Source organism: Ammodytes marinus (assembly GCF_949987685.1).
Source record: "Ammodytes marinus genome assembly, chromosome: 15".
In the NCBI taxonomy this organism is placed as follows: Eukaryota; Metazoa; Chordata; class Actinopteri; order Uranoscopiformes; family Ammodytidae; genus Ammodytes; species Ammodytes marinus.
Genome location: NC_137219.1, coordinates 17,376,790 through 17,398,922, shown reverse-complemented (window position 1 = coordinate 17,398,922; position 22,133 = coordinate 17,376,790). Strand labels below are relative to the sequence as shown.

At 44.0% G+C, this 22,133-nt stretch overlaps 1 protein-coding gene across 1 annotated transcript in view; it reads left to right on the top strand.

The window, feature by feature from the left end:
• arid1b (AT-rich interactive domain 1B) overlaps positions 1 to 22,133 on the top strand; it is a 163,767-nt gene that overhangs the window by 130,422 nt on the left and 11,212 nt on the right. Inside the window, exons 7-13 of the mRNA XM_080042715.1 lie at positions 3,855 to 4,179; positions 5,282 to 5,470; positions 12,673 to 12,812; positions 14,414 to 14,517; positions 16,326 to 16,520; positions 17,422 to 17,637; positions 18,436 to 18,667. Coding sequence (XP_079898841.1) covers positions 3,855 to 4,179; positions 5,282 to 5,470; positions 12,673 to 12,812; positions 14,414 to 14,517; positions 16,326 to 16,520; positions 17,422 to 17,637; positions 18,436 to 18,667 — 1,401 coding nt within the window. The remainder of the gene's footprint in view (positions 1 to 3,854; positions 4,180 to 5,281; positions 5,471 to 12,672; positions 12,813 to 14,413; positions 14,518 to 16,325; positions 16,521 to 17,421; positions 17,638 to 18,435; positions 18,668 to 22,133) is intronic.

The following is a 22,133-nucleotide window of genomic DNA, read 5'->3' as shown; positions in this document are numbered from 1 at the left end:
TTGTTTTTCTCTGTACAGTATTATCTGTATTGACGTTACCGACAGTTATGAACTGATTTCTAATTTCAAGATGTCCTGCAGCATCTATCACACCATCACAAAAAAAGAAAAAAATGCTGTTATTTATTTATTTTATTTTATTATTTTATTGGTGTCGAGCCACATGTGGACATGGACAGCCCAGCCCTGCTGCTGCTGTCCTTGGCAAGCTCAAGCATGCAGCCATGTAATCTGCGTTCCACTCTTTATTGATGGAGCTCACAGATCCGGAGGGCGCGCTGTGGTTGCACCATCAATCCACACACACTGCAACCGTATAGCCGGCAGAATGACTGCTTCGGCTGTTAGCGTTTTTCGACGGTCCAGTCTGCTGAGGAAGCAGTACACGTTAATCTGCTCGGTCACACTCCGGCTCTCCCATGGGACTGCAGGGATTAAGCTCGGCGGCAGGATATGCCGTCCTGCCCAATGCGTGACCGTGCCGGGAATTTCCATGTAATTGTGAACGAAGCACCATGAGCTCTTCTTCTCCTCCTCCTCTCCATCATGCTATAAATACCCACCAAGACTCCCCAAAGGCACCAACCAAACTGAACCCGAGAATGAGCCCGGAAAAACCCAAAAATTTAGCCACAAGGACGTGAAAAGGGCCATATAAGAAATGACATCCTGCATGTCCTCCTTTTTCCACTTGTCCTGATTGGTTTTCAGAGTAGCATGCAAGTATAGGTTAGGTAGATGACAAAGAGTATTTGCTAACATGAACATAACAGATGCTCACACTGCAAATGACTTTCTTGTGGAATTTCTGAGCACTCTTAAAGTTGGAGTTTGCGTAACATAGCCACCAACTGCTCACAACTAACAATACTTTTTGTTTAGCCATTTTAATAGCTCAAACACGCAACTGTATAAATACTTCATAACACAAGTCAACATTAAAAAAACTTGACCTTTACTATTCTAACGTGCCGTGCGGAAACGTTTGATTTTTCTTTTTTATCTATTTCAATACAAAATATATTTTGATATCATGTTGCCAATGACTCACAGGTCTGCAGATTATTCTCATAGGGCGCAGAAAAGGAAGGGCCTCTCCCATGACTTCCATATTAACTTGTACAGCCAAGATCGGAATGCACTTTTAAGCCCCCACAAACGAATACATATTCTACACAAATGTCTTTAAATATAACACACTATGGAGTCCAACATTCTATAATGTAAGGTTATTTGTTAGTTTGTCTTCTGACTTTCAATGAGCCAATTTCATAATCTACAGTGCAGCCTTAGATGCACTTCCAAAGCCTTTAGAAAGCAGTTATGACTCTCATGAAAACACCTTGAATTCAGGGCTGAGCTCTCAGTCATTTTTAAAAAGTGGGTTAGAACACTATCTGTCCTTGAAGAAGCACACTCTGGCACAGCAGCAGTCCTTCAGGAAAGTGATTCATTCTGGTCAGGACGGAGGAGCGAGCCTCTCATAGGAAAGCTTACCATTAACCCAGTCCCACAGCCACTCTGTCTTCCCTTTGTCATCCAAGGCAAACATAGCCCACAACTAGAACATCTTGAATGGTAGTACATCAAGACTGATAAGTTCTCCTGATGTAGCGTGTCGGCCTTAATGGCACATTTTTCTCAACAAAAAGAGCACCTAACCTCCCTCTAGCAAAGTTGAATAGAGCCTCATGGAAAACTTTCAGACACTCACTCCCACTTTTTGAGGGAATTTTTTTTTGGCCCATCCGCCGCAATGAAAAAAAAAGAAATGCAGATTGTCCAAATGGGACTTTGTGATTATAAACAACTCTCTGGGAGGTGTACTTCAGCCTCATTCTGTCACAAGGGCCAAAAACCACAAAGTGTCCGCCCAGGCTATTCAGAATGTATGGCAGGCAGCCATGACATGGGGGCTCAACAGCTGTCCAAAGAAGGCTGAGAGAGGTCGCTGACTGCAGCCTTGTTCATATGCAGCAAATAGTCCAGCCGAGCCAAGGGGGGAAGGAAGCTGCAGGCAGGGCACTGTTCACAGAATTTTTCCACAGCGTTGCAGCAGGCAGACGCTTATGAGTGGAAGAGGCATGGTAATGTGGATAAGTGTCTTTCACTGGTTGAGGGGTTCTCAGAAGTATTTTATATGCATTCACACAGACTAGCAGATGGACTAACATACACACACACCGACACACACGTACACGTACTGTGCACCACACGTATCCTCCTGTGTTCGTTAGCAGACATCCTTTTCTTCCCGAACGCTTCCCTATTATAGCCCCCCAAAACCCTTGACAGGTGTCAGCCGTACTCAGCTCACCGACTCACCAAAGCCCTCCCCTGGAAAATAATCCGCTGCTTCTTTTTTCCCCCCTCATCTCACATAGTAGATTTCATCACAATTTCTGGACAAATTCAACCGGAGCTGCTGTACTTTTATGGGAAAGACTTTTATTTTGATTCGATATAAATCCTATCTCGGGGGTTGGAGGGGCTGGTGTTTTCTTCTTCCCCTCTACCTTACTGTCTTGTCCCCCCCCCCCCCCCCACACACACACACACTCTGCTGCTTCCTCCTGCTCTCTCTCCCTCCGTTTGACTCCAGGCTTATGTCATGTGGAAAGTGTCTTCACTGAAGCAGCTCGAGGACACTGAGAAAGCCATTTCCATTTTGGGAGATGTATTTTTTCTTCGTCGTCGTCGTGTAGAATATTGTCATTCAACTTTCCCTCGTTTGAGCGTGCGGAAAAGCCTTCAGGTTCTAAAGGGACTTGATCCCCTTTTCCAGACATATTCTCAGTAGGATTAAGCAGTGAGGCCCAACTAAAGCACCCTTAATCAAATCAAAATAAATAGCCCCTTCACAATGGAGGATGCCACATTTTCCATTTCTATTTTGCAAGGGGGATTTGTCCCAGGGAGGGAATATCACGGTGGAAAAGGGCCAGAGCCTGCAGGGGGAATACAATGTGAAGTGACAATGTGTGTGTGTGTGTGTGTGTGTGTGTGTGTGTGTGTGTGTGTGTGTGTGTGTGTGTGTGTGTGTGTGTGTGTGTGTGTGTGTGTGTGTGTGTGTGTGTGTGTGTGTGTGTGTGTGTGTGTGTGTGTGTGTGTGTGTGTGTGTGTGTGTGTGTGTGTTGCGGAATGCACTTACTTGTACAGTGGGTGTTATATAGTGGCCCTAAATGAATGTACATGTTGTCTTTGACAGCGTGGTGATTCTTTTTCACCTCTTATTGCGACTGGTGTTTGGAGTGGAGCTGAGATTTTAGAGCCAAAAAAGAAAGGGTTTTAGCGTGCCTTAGGAAAGCTTCTGGCATCACGGCTGTGTGGCACTCCAGGGCAGCAAGGAAGCATTTACTGCAGATTAGAGCTCCTTCTCAAGTGTTTCACAAAGTCAGCCTTAAGCTTGGCAATTGTTCATAGCGCCTTCCAGCAATCTACAGCTAGGAAAAATGTCACCACACCCACACCCACCAGAGGTTATAGAGTTTTCATGAATCCAAATTCGATGTTTGCACTTTACATTCCTCATTCCTCATCTGTCACAGGATTCTTGTCTTGATGGATGAACTAGTTGTATGTGTCACTGTTGTAGGTATAAGGGGTGTTAGCTGACAAGTACTTGATAAGCTTCTGTATTTCTTTTTAAAATGAAATGATTCATAGCACCCATCTTCAGTATTTCAGCCACTTTGTGTCATTCTAAGAAGCAATCTTCTACCAAAGTCAAGTGGAAAGTCAAATGTGTTAAGTGACAACAAAGCATGTTTTTACCATTTTGAGTGATACTGTTTGTTTGAATCTTAAATACACATTGACAGTAGGCTCATTCACGTAAGTTTTTTTCTTTCCAGGTAACTACCCTCGGCCCTCCAACTACAGTGGGACTGCCAGCAGCAGCTACAATGGCCCCGGCCCAGGTATGAGCAACAGTCTGGGAATGAACGCTAGCAGTCCAATGCACGGCCAGGGACCGGGCCAGCCTGTACCTGTAGGACGCGGCCACGGCCCAGGCAGCCAGAACAGGGTGTATCCTACCATGGCTCCCAGCTCTCCCAGCATGCCCCAGACAGCTGGGCCCGGGATGGGCCCTCCTGCTCTGGGTAGCTCCAACCGCAAGGCCCAGGAGGCTGCAGCAGCTGCCATGCCGGGATCTGCCAACTCAACACAACACAACAGGTAAGAGCACGTCTAGACCTGCCGGAGCTCTGATTTCTTGTGTTTTTTTAAATATTGAAAAAATAAAATCTGGTTTGCGTTGTGTGTGGCTTTTCACATAACGTTTTTTTTTCTAAATATTTTTTTATTAAGATTATTTATTAGAATATCAAAATTTCTTCCCCTAATTGAATTTAAAAAGTGAAACATTTTCATATATTCTCAATGCATTACACATGAAGTAAAATTAATGCAGAATAAACTTGCTACAGATGGTCGACATTTCTGTTTTATAAATCCAAGTTGTAGGTGAAGTTATGGGCCAGCAAGCATCTATATAGCTTACATCACTCTGCAGGGTCGTCTGCGGGGAGTTGTGCTCAAAAGCACCACAGAGCGTTTCTGTGCCATATAGTTGGATGTTTTTTTTTCAAAAGTCTTTTCAGATGTACAGGAAAAAGAGTTGGTTCTCAGGGGTCCATGCTTCTATGAGCCATTTGCGGAACCATCCCTATTTTCCCCACATCTCATAAAGTGCCTGACATTTTGATAGCAGGCACTATACACCAAGTGCTATTTCTTGCAGAGAGAGAGAGAGAGATATTGGCTTGTATGGGTTGAATACTGCCCTGTCAAAACATAAAGGAAGAGAAAAGCAAAACCACAGGTTGAACCGTGAAAAACCACCAGAGGACAGAGGTGACACTGTGCACCTTAACACGAACACAAAGCACTTTCATGCTTTAATAGTTTATGAGTTAAAGGATATTATTTTTCCATCAGCGTTGGAGCTCCGAAATGTTTTGAGTGTTTGTAGTGGTGGATAGCAGGGCTGCTGCTGGGGGACTGTGTGGGTAGTAAACTTTAGCTGAACCCCTGCCGAGGGAACCTGTGAAAACAAGGGTGGATTTCTGCTCTTCCTACCAATCGGCGCTTGGGTTGTTGCCTAACGAGTTCATCCATGGGTAGCAGTCTTGCCCAGCATCCTGCAGACTGAGGTGGCAGATTTAACCATTCGACAATGTTCCTTTCCCAGTTCCTACGAATAATGAGTCAGACTGGGCGACTGTAAGCCAGTGACGATATTTCAGACCAAGTCTCTCTTTTTTTTTTCTTTCGGGAGTCTGTTGACGCCGATCTGCAGGGGGTCCCCGTACGCGAGGTCCCCGTCCCAGATGCATCCACCCCAACCCACCTCCACCTCCACCCACTGGCCCTCACCCCACCACGCCTCCACTCATCCTGCACTCTCCCCTCCACCCAGACCTCACCATCCCACCTTCCTGCCACCCTCACATTCACATCACTATAGGTAGGTCTTCCACCCTCATACCATATGTGTGTTTGTGTGTCTGTTTTGAATTAATATGGCCTATATGTGAAGGCGCATCTGTGTCATATACAGGGTACCCTCAGAGTCCTAAAAAGCATTACAAAAGCATTGGATGGAATATTCACAAAATGAGGCCTTAAAAGTATTGAATTTCATCGATAAAGCATTGTACTTCCTTTACAGAGGTCTTTCATTTTTTTGTTGCCCTTTTGTAGGATAAAATAAACGCTTGTAGATGGGTCATAATAAGCACTTTTTGATTTTGTTATTAATGAGACTGAAAGTAAAAAGTAAAAGTACTTTAAAATGGTCAGAATTTCCTTAATATACAGTACTTCTTACGTTTGCCAGTATGGCCTTGACGTTGGTAATAAGTTTCTGCTTAAGTGGCATTAAAAAAAAAGGTATTTAAAAGTCTTACATTTAAGTTGGAGATTTCTGGGAGTTCCCCCGCATAAAACTAAACCGAGCGGAAATCTGCTTAACAGAACTGAAATTGATAACGACAATATTTCTCACAAGCTCCCTCTGAGAGAAAAACGAGAGGAGTCAACATTGTTATAATTGTACTTGCCATCATCACCTTCACCATCATCATCATCATTATCATCATCATCATCATTATCATCATGGGAACGTCTTAGTCCCTAATGGCAACAAGTAGTTAGCTCATACAATATGATGCATGGACACACACTCACTGAGTTTCACATTGTTGTGTGAATTGTTTGGGAAGGGTGGGGGGGGGGGTGACTGGCAGTATGTGTGATTAATTAGGTGCATCAGGGGAGCTCAGACAGTGCTGTTCACTCACACACAGCAATGCAAATGCTTGGGCCGAGCCATTAAGAGATGGCTAGGCTGTCAATAAGAAGTGGCATGACATGATCCCCACTGCTGGGACTAATCAGACTGGCTGTCAGTCTCCCCTCATGTTCACCAAGACACCGGCGAGGTGTCGCTCACTCACTCTGGTGGTACTGAAGGAGGAGGATAAGCTCTCTCTCTCCTACTTTGTTACTACTCTGTTTGTTTACATATTTATCTCTCTAAAAAAGTGTGTTCATGTCTATTTCTACATATTTTCAGCGTTCCATTTCGATTCGCTGTTTTTGTATGAAAGCATCCCTCCCTGGGTTCCTCGTCTTTGAAATACATTTGTTGTTGTTTTTTGTGTTTTTTTTTTTTGTTACAGCATTGCAAGAAGTCCAGTACAATGATTGCTTTTTTATTTCGATTTTCTGTCGGAAATCTGTTTCATTTCCCTCTGTTCAACTACAGCGGGTTTGGCTGCTCATGCTCACTTTCTAAATCGCTACAGTGTTTATTAAAAACAAAGCATCCCTCCCACTGCACTGGAGGAAAGACACCGGATGTTTAGCAAAATAAAACGTGTATAAACTTACTGGTTTAAAAAAAATTAAAATTTCAAAATCGGTGGGCCTATTTTTTTGTAAAAGCAGATTGCTTGTCACATGTCTGAATAATGATTTTTCTTTGATTATACCAACTGCATCAATCATTATTTACTTGAAAAATAGGAGTTAAAATTCTCGTAGATTTATTTGGTGACTATTTTCTATTTTATTTTAGAACCAAAAAAGTGTTTAAATATTTTGCTGCGATGGACATTTTTGCAGTTTCTGTGTTGCTCTTCTCACCTTCCCAACTTGTTCTTTGTCTGCTGTCGCTCATTCTACCTCTTTCATCCATCCCCGTCTGCTTCTGTTCTCTCTCCTCCCACCTGTTTCCCTCTATCTATCTACCGACTCTCCCTACTGCATTGCCCTCTCTCCATCTCTGTGCAAGCTAGTTCTGTGTTATCCTACCCATACTTATTTTATCTCCCTGTGTCTTTCTTCCTCCCAATTTGCTTTTTGTTTCCCCCGCCGTCTCCTGCACTGCCTTGTTATGTTTTTCTTCCTCAGATCCCACTTTAGAACATCTGAGGGAGATCAGGAGAAAATTGGCCTCAGAAAAAATAAATAAAAAAAACTGCAGTTAAAGGCTGCAGTGCCCTGTTTGCTCTCCACATCACAGTGCAACATTCTGAAAACAGTCAGACCCAGTTCCTCTCTGTCTGAGAAACAATTATTCATTTTTGTTGCCGTATAGCACACATGTCTAGTTTCACTCTTTTGATTCACCAAACCCCAAGTGAACTTCCACAACCTCCCTGCTAGCAACAATGTCATTGGTCGCTCTCTTCTTCTTCTACTTCTTCTTCTTCTTTTTCCTAATTTTTGTTGCACACACGTCACTTCACGTGCGTTCCCCCACCAATAATCCCTCTACATTTCCACCTTTCATCCCCCATTTCCGTCCTCCCCTTGACTCTCTCTCACACATACACACACACACACACACACACACACACACACACACACACACAAACACACACACACACCCTCACACGCTATAGCAGACACACTCCAGCTTCATTATGATGAGTGAAAAGAATGCTAAATGAACAAGAGGAGGGCCACTTCTGCTATCCCAAGGCCGCGGGCGAGGGGGGTCGTGATTAAATCTTCATAGAGTGTGTGGCGTGAGTCAGTGTTCCTTTCCCTCGAGCCCTCTCAAGGTTTTTTTTTTTTCTCCACCGGCCGACTTGAATCAGCAACAAATGTCCCCTCTTTAATCGGTTAATCAGTTTGATTGGTGGTGTAGGGGGAAGCAGTATTGGCCTAGAGAGGTTTGGGAATATATAAAAGAAAAAGAATCCTGTTGCTCTACTCACAGTTAAATGTGCCAAAGTCATACAAAGTCTTCTAGGAATTAAAGTTTACTCTGCTGTTGCAAGTTTCATTCCTAAAAGTAAAAAAAAAAAAAAAGTCCCTTGTTCATGCACTGTTACCTAATTTCAAAAAAGATATGGTGGTCAATCTTGAAATTACATCATTTTTGAGGAAAAAAAGCACTGGTTTCATGAAGAGTTTACTTTTTTTGTGAGTGTACCAGGCTGCCAGTTTGATGAATTGCAGTGTAAAAAGTCCGACGTGTTATGTTCAAATAACAGGAACGATGTCAAGCCTGTCAGTGTGGAGGAGGAACAAGTTTGTTTGGAAGAAAGGCGCGGTACAACATTTTTATGGGTTCTGTGGATTGATGCTCATGATTTTATTTTTTTTGTGGGGGAAAGAGAGGAGGACAGAAAGTATTAAAAGGTATAAGCTTTTCTTGGCAACAGCTTCTGAGGACAGAATTGGCTTTTCAAATGACTTTGCGGCGCTGCCGGCGACACTCTACTAAAAGTTCCTGGAGCTATAGGAACGGGCTCTGTCGAAAAAATAAGTATTTAGTCGTGGAAGAGCAAAGCTTAGAAAAAGAGAGAACCGTAAATCAAAGGGAAATTGAGGGGAGGAGAATGTTGGAAGAAGGAGAGGAGAGTGCTCCGAGGCAAATCCTCACCAAATAATTCATTTCTGACCTCCTTAGTAAGTAAATTTGCTAAATAAATAAGAGCAGCGCTTGAATGTCAAGAACGGGGGATGCCGCCTGTGGCGCTTTGTCGCTTGCAGTCTTGGCAGTGCTGCGAAAGCGCTCTGCTTTCATTAGATGGGCAAAATAAATGGCTTCTCCTCCATCCATCCTGAGCTGTTTGATGTTTGGGAAGGAGGGGAGGGAGAAGGGAAGAGTAGCTTTTCTCTGGATTTAATATGTTAAAAGCTGTCCTTTTATTTTTTTTTGCGGGAGGTTTATCTGGCCTCCCCCTCTGTCTGTGTGAGTGTGTGTGTGTGTGTGTGTGTGTGTGTGTGTGTGTGTGTGTGTGTGTGTGTGTGTGTGTGTGTGTGTGTGTCTGTCTGTGGTGAGTTGAGTCAGGAGTTTGGAGGAGCTATGAGCCCAAGTTGCCCTGAGAACAGATTGGGTCCATATATAATTCATGGCCTCCAGCCGATCCACTCCATCCTTCCATCCAGCAGCCTTACTCTGGCTCTTTTTTCTCTCACTTTCCTCTACACACACACACACACAAACACACACACACACACACACACACACACACACAGCAGAAGGATCGATCGGGAGGGACGCTCAGCCGTCACACACTCCTGCAGTCCCAGCGCTTCTGCTGTCTGGTCCAGTTAGCAGCGCTGGGAGGCATCAGCGCAGCCTGTCACCACGAATGAAGGAGAGAGGCGCTGCCACTTCTACACAGACACCGTCAGTTGGTTGGCTGGCACCTCGTAACCATGGCATCCCCTTGGCAACGGCGCCCGCCCTGCACATGAACACAAGGACACGCTCAAACACACACTGACAAACACACACACACACGTACACTCTGCCCATAGTGTGAAAGTGGCCTTCTCCTGTGCCCTTCACACATGTGGACTGAATAGCAAAAGGAGAGTGGTGGCTCCGTGTGTGAGAAATTAAAGTAAAAACAAAGGGGAGAGTGAAGTCAGACAGCGATGGCAGAGAATTCAAAATGTATAGGAAAACAAATGTATAGGAAAACATTACAATAGTAGTCATTAGTCTGAATAGACTAGGATAGAAAAAATCCTATTGAATAATTTCAGAATTATTTATTTCAACAGTGGGAGGTGTTGGCTTTTGGCTAAATCTGTAATGTGGTGTCAAAACTCAAAATTTCTTAAAAACTCTGAGAATAGGTAGTTTCTCTCCCTAGCCCAGACCGAAAAAAACGAGTGTAAGATGACCTGGTGGTTTTTGGATATATGTTTTTACGTTCCTACGAGTATGTGTGTGTGTTCCTGCCTGTGTGTGTGTGCGTGTGCGTGTGTGTATGTGTGTGTGTGTGTGTGTGTGTGTGTGTTGAGTGTGTGTATACGTGTGTGCATGTTGTATTGTTGTTGTGTGTGTTCCCTTGGCTCTGTCTCCTGGAACAGCGATTACCTCCAGCTCTTGGGCCCTGAGCTGAGAATACGCCCCCCACCGGTTCCACCAAGGACCCATACACACACTACTCTGGCTTCTCCTTGCCTTAATTTCCTTCACTCTTTCACTCCACCACCTCCCTTTATTCTTTTCTTCCTCTCCTTCCATCTCCATCCCTCCTCTCTCCCCTTCTTTTTCTCTTCCTTCACTCACTTTTTCTCTCTCTCACTCTTTGCCGCAACAGAATGTATATTTTCTTTCGTAGAACAGAAGTGCCTTAGAGCAAGATGAATGCGCTGTGGCTTTTTTTTCATTTTTTTTTATCCCCGATAGCGGCACATGCATATATTAAGTGTGATTAAACGCTGTGCAATGCCTCCATCAAGTGCTTTCTAATGGGCTTTTTTATGACATGAATTAGTCATAATGGGAGAGCGCCACAGCCGAAAAACCTCCAACCACTGGTGTTGTTGTTGTTGTTGTTGGTTTGGATTTGTCACCATACACATGAGAGCTTTTGTTTATATTGCTTTAAGGTGGGTGAGGGGCGGTTTTAACAGTATGGATAAATGAGGTTTGAGGGCATTTGGCTTCTCTGAACTTATTTTTCTATTTTCGCTATTTCAGCGCTCCCTTTTGCTGGGAGCGTGCGCGTAGAACGCATTTTTACTAGAGCGGAGAAGGTGCAATGATCAAAAAGGTAAATGGATTTATGTGTCTCTTGACTCACGCAAAGCTTTTTAGGTAACACGTAGGTAGCGATGACAGAGTCTGTACCCCCCCCCCCCCCCATAATAGTGTAATGTGGCCAGATAAGGGTGGATTTGGTGTGAGCTTGTTTCTTTCGCCATGCAGCTCCCCTGTGCACCTCGGCCCCCATGGAGGGATTACATATGTATCATCAGCCGTGCTCTATGACTAATTACATCTGTGAGATGAGATTATGGGGAGGTTTACCAAGCCAATCCCTCCTCTTAGGCTATGTGTATCGCTTCCAACACAAAGTATTACACCATGCGTCTGTGTGAGTGTGTGAAAGAGAGAAAGATGCCAGTTAAAGGGGGGGGGGATTGACTGACATAAATCCGGTTAGCATTTTCTCTTTTCGTCCATGTACGACGGTGTTGCGTTCTGTGCCAAATTCTCCTCCTCGTGGTTTGTTGTTGCCCGACGTTGTCCCTCTGATGCCCCTTCACTGATGCTTCTTTCCTTCTTGCTTTCTTTCCAACCTTACCTTCTTCCCATCCACCCAAACTATCACTTCTCTTCCTCAGCTGTCCACCACTTCCCACCTCTCCTCTTCCTGTGTTTATCTCCTTGTTTCGTTTCACCCTGCGTTCTCAATTCTTCCACCTTTACTGTCTTTTCTTTCAATTTGTTTGGCCTATCTCTCTCTCTCTCTCTCTCTCTCTCTCTCTTTCTCTCGCTCTCTCTCTCTTAACCTTATATGTTTTGTTGAACCATCTGTCTCCCCCATTCTTTTTTTAAATATGGTTGTCCAGGAGATAATCTGAAGTCAGCAGGAGATGGATCCAAATAGTACCAAACATGGTGTTCCCTTTCAGCCCCCATGTCACTGGCTTTGGCCAGCCTGGCATGCGATGATAGACGCTGCCCTCAGTCACGCAAACACACGCGCGCGCACACACACACACACACACACACACACACACACACACACACACACACACACACACTCACACACACACACATACACACATTGATGGCTAGCATTCAGCAGGTTGCAGATAAGCCCCCTCTGATGTCACTTGCAACACCATGCGATTAGCCGCCTGAGAGAGAAAGGAGGAAGGTGGGGTCTGGGGGAGGGAGATTGAGCTGGATCGATTTCTGCCGTCGCCATGGCAACAAATAACATGATCCTCTCCAAAAGCACACCTTAATTAGTTCAATTATGACTTGTGGGAATTGAGGGGTGGGGGGTGGGGAGACAAAAAGGGAGGGGGAGAAAATAAAGAGTTTTTCTTTTCCGATGCCGCATGCTACATCTTCAGTCTCATCTTCTATCGGACGGAGGGGCTATTTATTCCATCAGGGACATGTTGTTGTGTGTGTACTGTGCTTTTTTTTTATTGCGACTCCTCTCAGATATACTGTACATGCCTCTTGCTTTTTTATGACCACAATAAAAGCGGTATGGCAGTGACTGACTGGCGAATATCATCTTTAGTAGGATGTTGTGACTTCTGCAGCTTTCACTGTTGACCCACTTATCTCTCCACAGACTGTCATTACATTACATTGTGAATCTAAACTGGATTCATCTCTTACCCCAATCCCACTAACATCCTTGTGCTCTTTTTTTCCCGTGGTAGGCATGGCAGCTATCAAGGCCCCGGCAACAGCCAGGCCAGCAGCACCATGGCTACCGCTGTCCCCTACAGCCAGCCGGCAGGGAACAACAGTTCAGCCATGGGCAACGCACAAGGTCCAGGCTACAATATGCCACCTTCAGGTATACCAGCTAAATGTCAATCAGCAGAGGTTATTGTAATGCTCTTCTTTTTTTTTAAATTGTGTTATGACGTGAATACTTTGGCAGAGGAGCGCAGGGAGAGCAGATCGCTGACCTAAGCAAATGTCAGCATTTATAACCAACCCTGAACTGTAGAAAACACATCCGCCTTACATAATGTAAATGATCTCAATTTCCCAATTTCCATAGCCAAGTCCATTCTTCCAAGCTGCACAGCCCCTCCGTCAAAGATAACCAAAGCTTTCAAATTAAGTCATGACCCCCATCTCCACTGCCTTATGATAAAAGGATGTACAGAATACATGTGAATGATATAGAAAAGAAGCTGTTGAATGAGAAATCGCAGCACCACCGGAGTTCATGTTAGACAGTTCACCGAGCCACTCCAGATGAACCTTGTGTGTTTATGTTCGAATGTACAGCAGAGCCGGCTCCCATTTAGAGTCAGGGTGAGAAAGAGAGGACTATAGAAAAAAGGGCAAAAGACTGAAAAAAGAATTGGAGAGAGTTCACTGAGACAGCGGTTACTTTTTCTCAGAGCTTGTACTTTTTCCTGTAGAGCTGACCCCTCCAGTGAGCAAAGATTAATGTGGTGCATCCTTTTCTCTCTGTCCTTCCCTCAACCCCGCTGCATTGTTGCTAAACCCACCTCACAGAGCAACTGTGGCTCCAAAAAATGAAAGGCACCTTTTATTAAAAAAAAAACCCAATATCAGAATGCGTGACATTTGGAAAAACTTCAAAGGAATTAAAGCACCAAGGTTCCTTCAAAACCTCATCTGGTTTGCCCCTGGGCACGGTTAAAAAAAAAAAAAAAAAAAGACATTAGTTTTCCCACTGTGCCCCAGCACACAAGAGGAAAAATGAAGAGGTGAGCCTTGTAGCCAAGGACCCCATTCTCTCTGTTCATAAGAGATGTGCAGCTGGCACCAAGAAAAGTTGTCCTTAACTCTTCTTCAATTAGAAACCACCATGGAGGTACACTAATGTCCTCTGTCACCACTGTTAAAACATGGATGACTTGTCCCCAAAACTGAGGATCTGCAGCCAGCAAGGTTGAGAGAGAGCCCACCGCTTTGCTTTTGTTGGGGTGTCTTATCTCATTCTCTTCCTACCTCTTCCTCAAGCAGCCATCTGTTTCTTTCACAATATTTCCTTTTGAGATGAGTGGCCGGGCAGGCTTTAGAGGGGCCTTGAGAACACAGGAAAGAACATTATATTTAAACTGTGAAAAGGACCAAAACAATTTTTATGCCGTTTGACTTTGTCTGTGACATTACGAAAACCATTATCCAGCTGCTTTCAGCGCCGAGATAAAACACGATTAATGAACGCGTAATGTTAGACCATGCCAAGTATTCCTCTGCATCCTACTGTGGCGGAAGCTAACCTTGTTTGGACAAAGCTTTTTTTGTTTTTATGCAACAACAAAAAAATAATTTGAGAATTTTAATTTCAAAGGCCCAAAGGAAAAAGCTTACTTGCCCCACAGATATCACTCAATGAATGTTTTTTTATTCAGGCTTTTAAGTTTGTAAGAGTTCAGTATAAAATATTAATTTTTTCTTTTCTTGGTAAAGGAGCCGTGGGTATGTCTGGAGATGGGATGATGAGCCCGGATGGGAAACCGAAAACGGAGGTGAAAGACGACAGCGGCCCCGCCAGTGAGCCTCACAAACCAAAGGTACCTCCTTGACCTTTTGCCCATTTCCCCTTTCAGTTCCCTCTCCCCATTTTCTTCAGCTCCACTAATGAAGCCAACCGGATCAGCACAGTGGGCTGTTGCCATATTCAATGATTTGTTTAACATTTACCATTCCTAATGTTTTCCTCGCTTTGTTTTTTTGGCCCCCAGCGCTCCCTTCTTGCTAATTTTTTGGCAGCCCGAGTTTTAAAGAAAAAAGAGAGACACAGAGAAAGAGAGGGGCTGGGTATCTGCAATGCACACATGCATGTGCACAAATTCAAACACAACACATCAATGCAGTGCTAGGCTAGCACACACACAAACACACACAGGCATATTTATGTATTTATTTATTGTATTTTATTAAACATGAAGACAAGAGGCCGCACACTGGCCTTTTCCAGTCCGTCGCACACACACAGACACACCATCCTTCTCTGAAACACCACCTCCTCAGTGCCTCCTCTGAATACACACACACACACATACAAGTGCACATACACACACACGTCCCAATACACAGTGCTGACTTCTCATTTTGCCCTACAATTGCAGCTCGGCTTGGCTCAGCTCAGCAACAACAGAACTCTGCTCTTTGCTCTTTTCTACCCCCTCCCCTTGTTTTTGCTTAACTTCCCCTCACACACACACACACACACACACACTAACACACTCACACACTCACACGCCTCCATCACATCCACTACACGTATTTTCCCTCCAAATCCCTGTCTTTTCTTTTGCTGATTACGGTAGTAGGGCCTTTTGAATTATTTAAGGCAGTCAGAGCAGTCAGAAAGACCCCCAGTGCTCCCAAAAGAGATGATCTGTCTGCTGAGAGAGAGGGAAAGAGAGAGAGAGAGGGAGAAAGATAAGGTTTTGCTGACATGAGCATTCTGTGCACAGACCAGAAAGCACTTGTCAAGCTGTTGTTCCCTCTTTCACAGTCTCTTTCACACAGGCACACACACGCGCGCGCACACACACACACACGCACATACATACATACATAAACTGATGTCAGCTTACATGGAGTGATTTACACAAAGAGGATATTGTATCCAGATTCATACACACACACTGTGTATAGACAGAGACACATTAGTCTCATGCATTCAATCTCTCACATGCATATGCTTGTGTCTAAAAACGAAATAATGTGACATGCAGACACACACATACAGTGCATACAGTATACTGTACTTGATATGATGAATCTATTTCAGTTGTGGAAAGTAACCGAGTAAAGATTGAAGTATTTTCATTGAATGCTACTTTAAACTTGAACTCCATTACATTTGACAGGAAAAGTAGTTTTACTCTTTACTCTATTACAATTATTAGTCACTACTTCAATATGTAATGGATTTTGATTATTGATACTAAGGGTTATCAACAACCAGCCACAACATTAAAGTTATGCACACCAATTAACGCATTAATTAATAATATAATTATACTTTATTCTGAAGAGGGACAAGTAGAAATGAACATCTAAAATCTTAAGTACTGTACTTACAAACGTATACATTATAACACAAATGCACACACATGATGACACATTCTGGATTGTCTGTCTACGCCAAAGGGTAACAGCAGACCTCCCCATGTTGTGTGGTACGGTAATGTATGGAATCGTTGTGATGCTGAGTTGTCGGGCCAAAGAGCCAAACAGTGACGGATACTTTTATCCAAAGAAACTTAAAAATCCCATTCCTTCTTCCCTCTCTCTCTCTCTCTCTCTCTCTCTCTCTCTCTCTCTCTCTCTCTCTCTCTCTCTCTCTCTCTCTCTCTCTCCACACCAGCTACAGGACGGCTACAGCAACAATAACAGCAGCAGTGGCTCTCAGCAGTGTGGGTCTCAGCCAGCCACCCCGGGCGGTGCCCTGCCCGTGCCCTCTCCCCTCTCACCCAGCCCCGCCAGCCTCTCCTCCTACCACGGAGACGACAGCGACAGCATCAGCAGCCCCCCCTGGCCCCTCAAGACCCCCAACAGCCCTGTAAGAACTACAACACTGATGGATGGATGGATGGATGGATGGATGGATGGATGGATGGATGGATGGATGGATGGATGGATGGATGGATGGATGGATGGATGGATGGATGGATGGATGGATGGAAGAATTGATGGATGGATGTGTGTGTGTTTACTGAATGAGTACAGGAATTATATAAATATACAGACACAGAGACCAAACGAAGCAATTTACCGATCAGTTGAATTTCCCCTTATAGAGAATAATGTCAATGCAGACAGTTAGTTTTTATTTATGTATGTATGATTGAATGATTATTGTGTAATCACTTGATCAAAAGCCGGTTGTTGGACCCCAGGCTTCTTCCTAAACCTGAACTAAACATGGCTGTGTGCGAATAAACTTTGTCCACCAAATTTGAACTTATGAATGTACTGTGTATGAACTTGGAGGCAAACGCCGGCTGCACAAAATGCTCCAAAAAGAAGTGTTTATTTTTTGCTGGGCCATTCAACCAAGGGCCTACTTCAGATTGTGTAAATACGGGATTAAACTTTAATGATCCCAATGGGCAGAGTGGGTTGTTGCTGCAGAGAACAGCGATAGGATACAGCAAAGAAAAATATACTGCAAAAGGGACTGTACAGTATATGATAGAATATATCGTTTTTACAGTGTATGAATTCCCCAAATTAGCTTTTATAAACTTGGGCCCACACATGTTTAGAATGGGATAAAAAAAAGCAAAGTATAGAAAACAACTGTTTAAAATTGTGCTAAAAGTCTACTGAATGGAGTATACAATTTATTTATATAATAAAAAAGGGTATTTATTTTATTTTGAATGTAATGTAATGTAGGAAATGTCACATTCCTAAGTTACATGACCATGACCAATATTCTTCTCTCCATCACTCAACAGAAAGCCAACCCTAACTCCTCCCATCTCGGCGGGGAGCGAATCATGCGGCTGTATGAGCTGGGGGCGGAGCCTGAGAGGCGGGGCTGGGTGGAGCGCTACCTGAACTTCATGGAGGAGAGGGGTACGCCCGTCGCCCAACTCCCCATTGTGGGCAAGAAGCCACTGGACCTATGGAAGCTCTACATAGCTGTCCGCGAGATAGGAGGCCTCGCCATGGTAACATATAGGGAACACACACACACTTGGTGTTGTTGTTATGTTGGGATAATGTTAGAGATAATACACAGATTACACAGTACAACATAAATACACATACAGTCAACTCATTATACATTGTTGCGCATGTGCATTGGCTGTCTGATGTATTCCAGCAATGTACAGGGAATCTGCATTGGTGTGTACATTTTGAAAGATGTACTCCAGAGAATGAGACACATGAAGTAAATCTGGGAGCAACCATATTCGTGCAGAAGTCCGAATACTTCTAGGAAGGCCTTTCACAAGACTGCTGGCTCACAGGCTTGCAGTATGATTAGATGGATGGGGGTGGAGGTCAGAGCTCGGTGCAAGCCAGTCCAGTTTGTCCACAGCAAAAATCTATCTGGAAAATCATTTCTTCATGGACCTCGCTTTATGCCCTGAAACAGGAAATTACTTTCCCACAAAAAGTTGCCACAAAAAACTTAGCCCATTTCAAAACAGACCCAGGTTTAAAATGTGTGGTCAGGTGTGTCCACAATACTTTTGGCCATATAATGTAGTACTTTTGTTGCTGTTGGATTACAAATACAGTAACGTGACAATAATTTGCAATATTCGGGAGTAACCTAAGTACAACATTGTAGTATTGATTATATTGATTCAATTCAGCATGACAGGGTCCACCATACTCCAGACAAGTGTGTTACTGATACTACCTGGATACACTTCCCTATATAGAGAGCACATGTGCCCAAAAATAGCATTCTTTGACCTAATCGTGTCTTGTCACACCCTCAACCCTCAACCACTCAGGTGAACAAGAACAAGAAGTGGCGCGAGCTGTCCACCAACCTGAACGTGGGCACGTCCAGCAGCTCTGCCAGCTCGCTGAAGAAGCAGTACATCCAGTATCTCTTTGCCTATGAGTGTAAGATGGAGAGGGGAGAGGAGCCCCCGGCAGACAGCAGCAGCAGCAGCAGTGGCAACAGTAGCATGGCTGGAGGAGACAGCCGGAAGCAGGTCAAGATCCAGCCCCCCTCACCTGGTAAGCCCTGATAACAGCACCCCCGCTCTCACAACTGTGTTCTCTACATCTGTCCCTTTTAGCCAAACAACAGGTGCTGCTGAGCAAACCACAGTCATCTGTATTCATGACAATATAGCGCACAACATCACGACAATAAAAGGTTTGGCGGCTTAGTCAGATACATCATGGTGGAGCTAGCCTTCGTGCTAACATCTAGAGGGACTGGGAACTGACAGATTTTTTTTAACACACTCTAGGTTTTGGTGACACCTTAAAGAGATCCTATTATACTACTTTTCTGGTCTTCATTTCTTGTTAAAAACTGATATAGAGTAACCTGACACGAATCACATCGTGATCACGTGTCAGCGTGACAGAAACAATACGGAAATTTGAACGAGTTCGGCCCAACCGGCTGCCATAGTGTTTAGTGCTCTGCATAGCCACCCCAGACGGTCAGCAGGGAATACGTCGAAATGCATGTACGTAATTATTTGATACTCTAGTATGGTTAAACATGACTATAAATCATTATAACAACGTTTATAGGTCATAAAAGTCGAAAAGTATGATAGGTCCTCTTTAAGTTCAGTTATTTATATGATTGAACTACTCGTTTGGCGAAAAACAAACAACAATTTGGTCGCTAATTAGCTAAGAGGTTAATTTTAGCAAAGTTATTATTCCCAGCTATGTTAGCTGCTGTGCACATAAGATGAGCAAGGACAACTTGCCAAAGTAAACAGGGTTACACTATCTAAACATTTATCTATATGAATATATCTATGCATCATGAGCCAGAAACATACTGTGATGAATTGACAATGTTTAGCCAACACTGCAAAGACATTTCCTAGAGCCATGGACCCTCCAATATGGCTGCCAGGGATCACCAACAAAAAACTTCCATTTACAAATTTTAAACAGCTATTTCAAGACATATGAATAGAGTGGACCAAAGGTACATGGCAAATACTAGTGCTAGAGTTCAGACAGTAATTTGGCTGAACCGACCCTTAAACAACTGACAGTACCATGGTGTGCCAGTAAATGCAACAATATTATTTAAAAATAGCCTACACCCACCTTAAAACCCAAGAGATGAGTGAACATTCACACAATTTTGACAAGGCGTGTCTAAGTTTAATGGAGGTGAGCGACGATACTAATCACCGTTCGTACCTCAAACCCGTGTCCCACCTTTGTTTGATTGTGGCGCTTTAAAGGTTAAGTAATATTGTTTTGGTGTCGGCATTATAAAACAAAGGCTGCTTTGTATTGCTGTGTACATACTATAGCTTGTTCACGCCATTGTGTCTCTGTGCACAATGATGACGCTGGGATCAGAGGAGGAGAGAGAAAGGGAAGGAGCGATATAGAGCGGTGAGGTCACGTCTCTAATTTGCAGCGGAGATGAGAAAAGTGACCCTGGCTTTTAAATAGAACATCAGAGCACTTCACCTGTGTGAGACACTGCAGATTGCTTTTCCTGGTGGGCTGGAAAAGAGCGCCTGCCTTCATTTGCATACACACACCCACTCATGCACAAGCACAATCTTACTTGGTCCATGTCAGCTGATAGGACTTTGGTACACATAATCAAGAGAAAGCATGTTTAGACATATTGACAAGTTCAATACCTGCATCTTTTGGACCGCCTGATGGGTATGCAGCATGAATGTGCTTATGCTGCAACACTTGATTGAAGTAATGTCTGCTGCATTGTCTGCAGTTTCTTTTTTTTTTCTCCTGCATATATTAGAATGGATGGTCCTCATGTGAGCTGAACCCCCCCTGCAGCTAATTCTCTAACACTGATACTCTACAAGTGATATAGCACAGTTAAAACATTTGTGAAAAGTAGTTCAGCTTTATTTATTTTTTACTTGGGTCTATTTAAAAATGTCCAAAGTGATTTTACGATAAATGCTGCTGTGCTGTTTTTAAAATCAGACCTAATTTAATGGCGAGATATCCCATAAGAAACCAGGTTAAAGAGGGATATGTTCCTGTAAAATGATTACCTCTAAATGATTGGAAAAACGTTTAACCCTAATAATTTTTGGTCAGAAGTTCATTTAATCCTATATTTGAATTACTACCACATTTGCAAAAGATGTTATTTCCTCCAGTCTAGGTGCACTATTCATGTCGACTGAGATGTGTCAGTGATATATTAAACCAATGGGATTTTAAGACTGCTCAAGAAAACTGTCCCCTATGTGTACCCCTAATTTGCTTACAACCCCCAAATGAACAAAAACTTTTGAGCTCTGCTAAAGTCTGTAACGAAAAGTGCTGAATACCACTGAAAAATAATTTATGTTTTCCTGCTCCCAAGTGCAAACTGCCCTACTGACACTGTGCCAGCCTATATATAGCCTGACAGCCCAATGATGTCAGAGGCCTGTGTGTGTGTGTGTGTGTGTGTGTGTGTGTGTGTGTGTGTGTGTGTGTGTGTGTGTGTGTGTGTGTGTGTGTGTGTGTGTGTGTGTGTGTGTGTGTGTGTGTGTGTGTGTGTGTGTGTGTGTGTGTGTGTGTGTGTGTGTGCGCGTGCGTGTGTGTGGTGGGGAGTGATTAATGAGGACTGGAATGTAGAACGTAAACAAACTCGACCTCCCCGTCACCTTTCATTCACAAAACTGGCTCGACTGACTCCCCCCCTGCCGCCACCTCCTTAACTAATACCACCCCTCTGGATTATGTCACCCACTGACACACATACACACACAGACACACACACCCCCCCCCCACACACACACACACACACACACACAGACCCTTGTGTGCACACACACATCAAACGCCAGCTACATACCTCTTGCGCATACACACACACACACACACACACACACACACACACACACACACACACACACACACACACACACACACACATTCTTTTCCACCTCATCATTCTTTTCTCCCTCTAAATGTGGAGCAGAGGGCACTTGAGTTCAGGCTCTCCTCCACCTCCCCTCAATCTTCTTATCCCCCCTTCCCCCCTGGCTCAGTATCATGTCTGTCTGGCCGCCTGTGCTTGAGGAATGGGTGAGACATACCAACCTCTTAACCTTGGCTAACCCTTTGTTTGCACTTCTCCCGTGTGTGTGTGTGTGTGTGTGTGTGTGTTGTGTGTGTGTGTGTGTGTGTGTGTGTGTGTGTGTGTGTGTGTGTGTGTGTGTGTGTGTGTGTGTGGGTGTGTGTGTGGGTGTGTGCGTGTGCGTGTGGACGTTCATGTTTATCTGAAGCGAGGTTATCCCAGGAAAAGTGTAGAATCCCTAATACTCACTGCCCCTTGTTTGCCCTCTCTCCTACCACTGCTCGGCATCATGGGATGATCATTTCTCTCGCTTGCTCTCTCTCTCTCTCTCTCTCTCTCTCTCTCTCTCTCCCTCCCTCTCCCTTCCCCTATGATGTAGAGGTAGGGGGTATCATTGAATAATTCAGAATTAGCATCAATTTTTAAAGCTGAAGTCTTTCT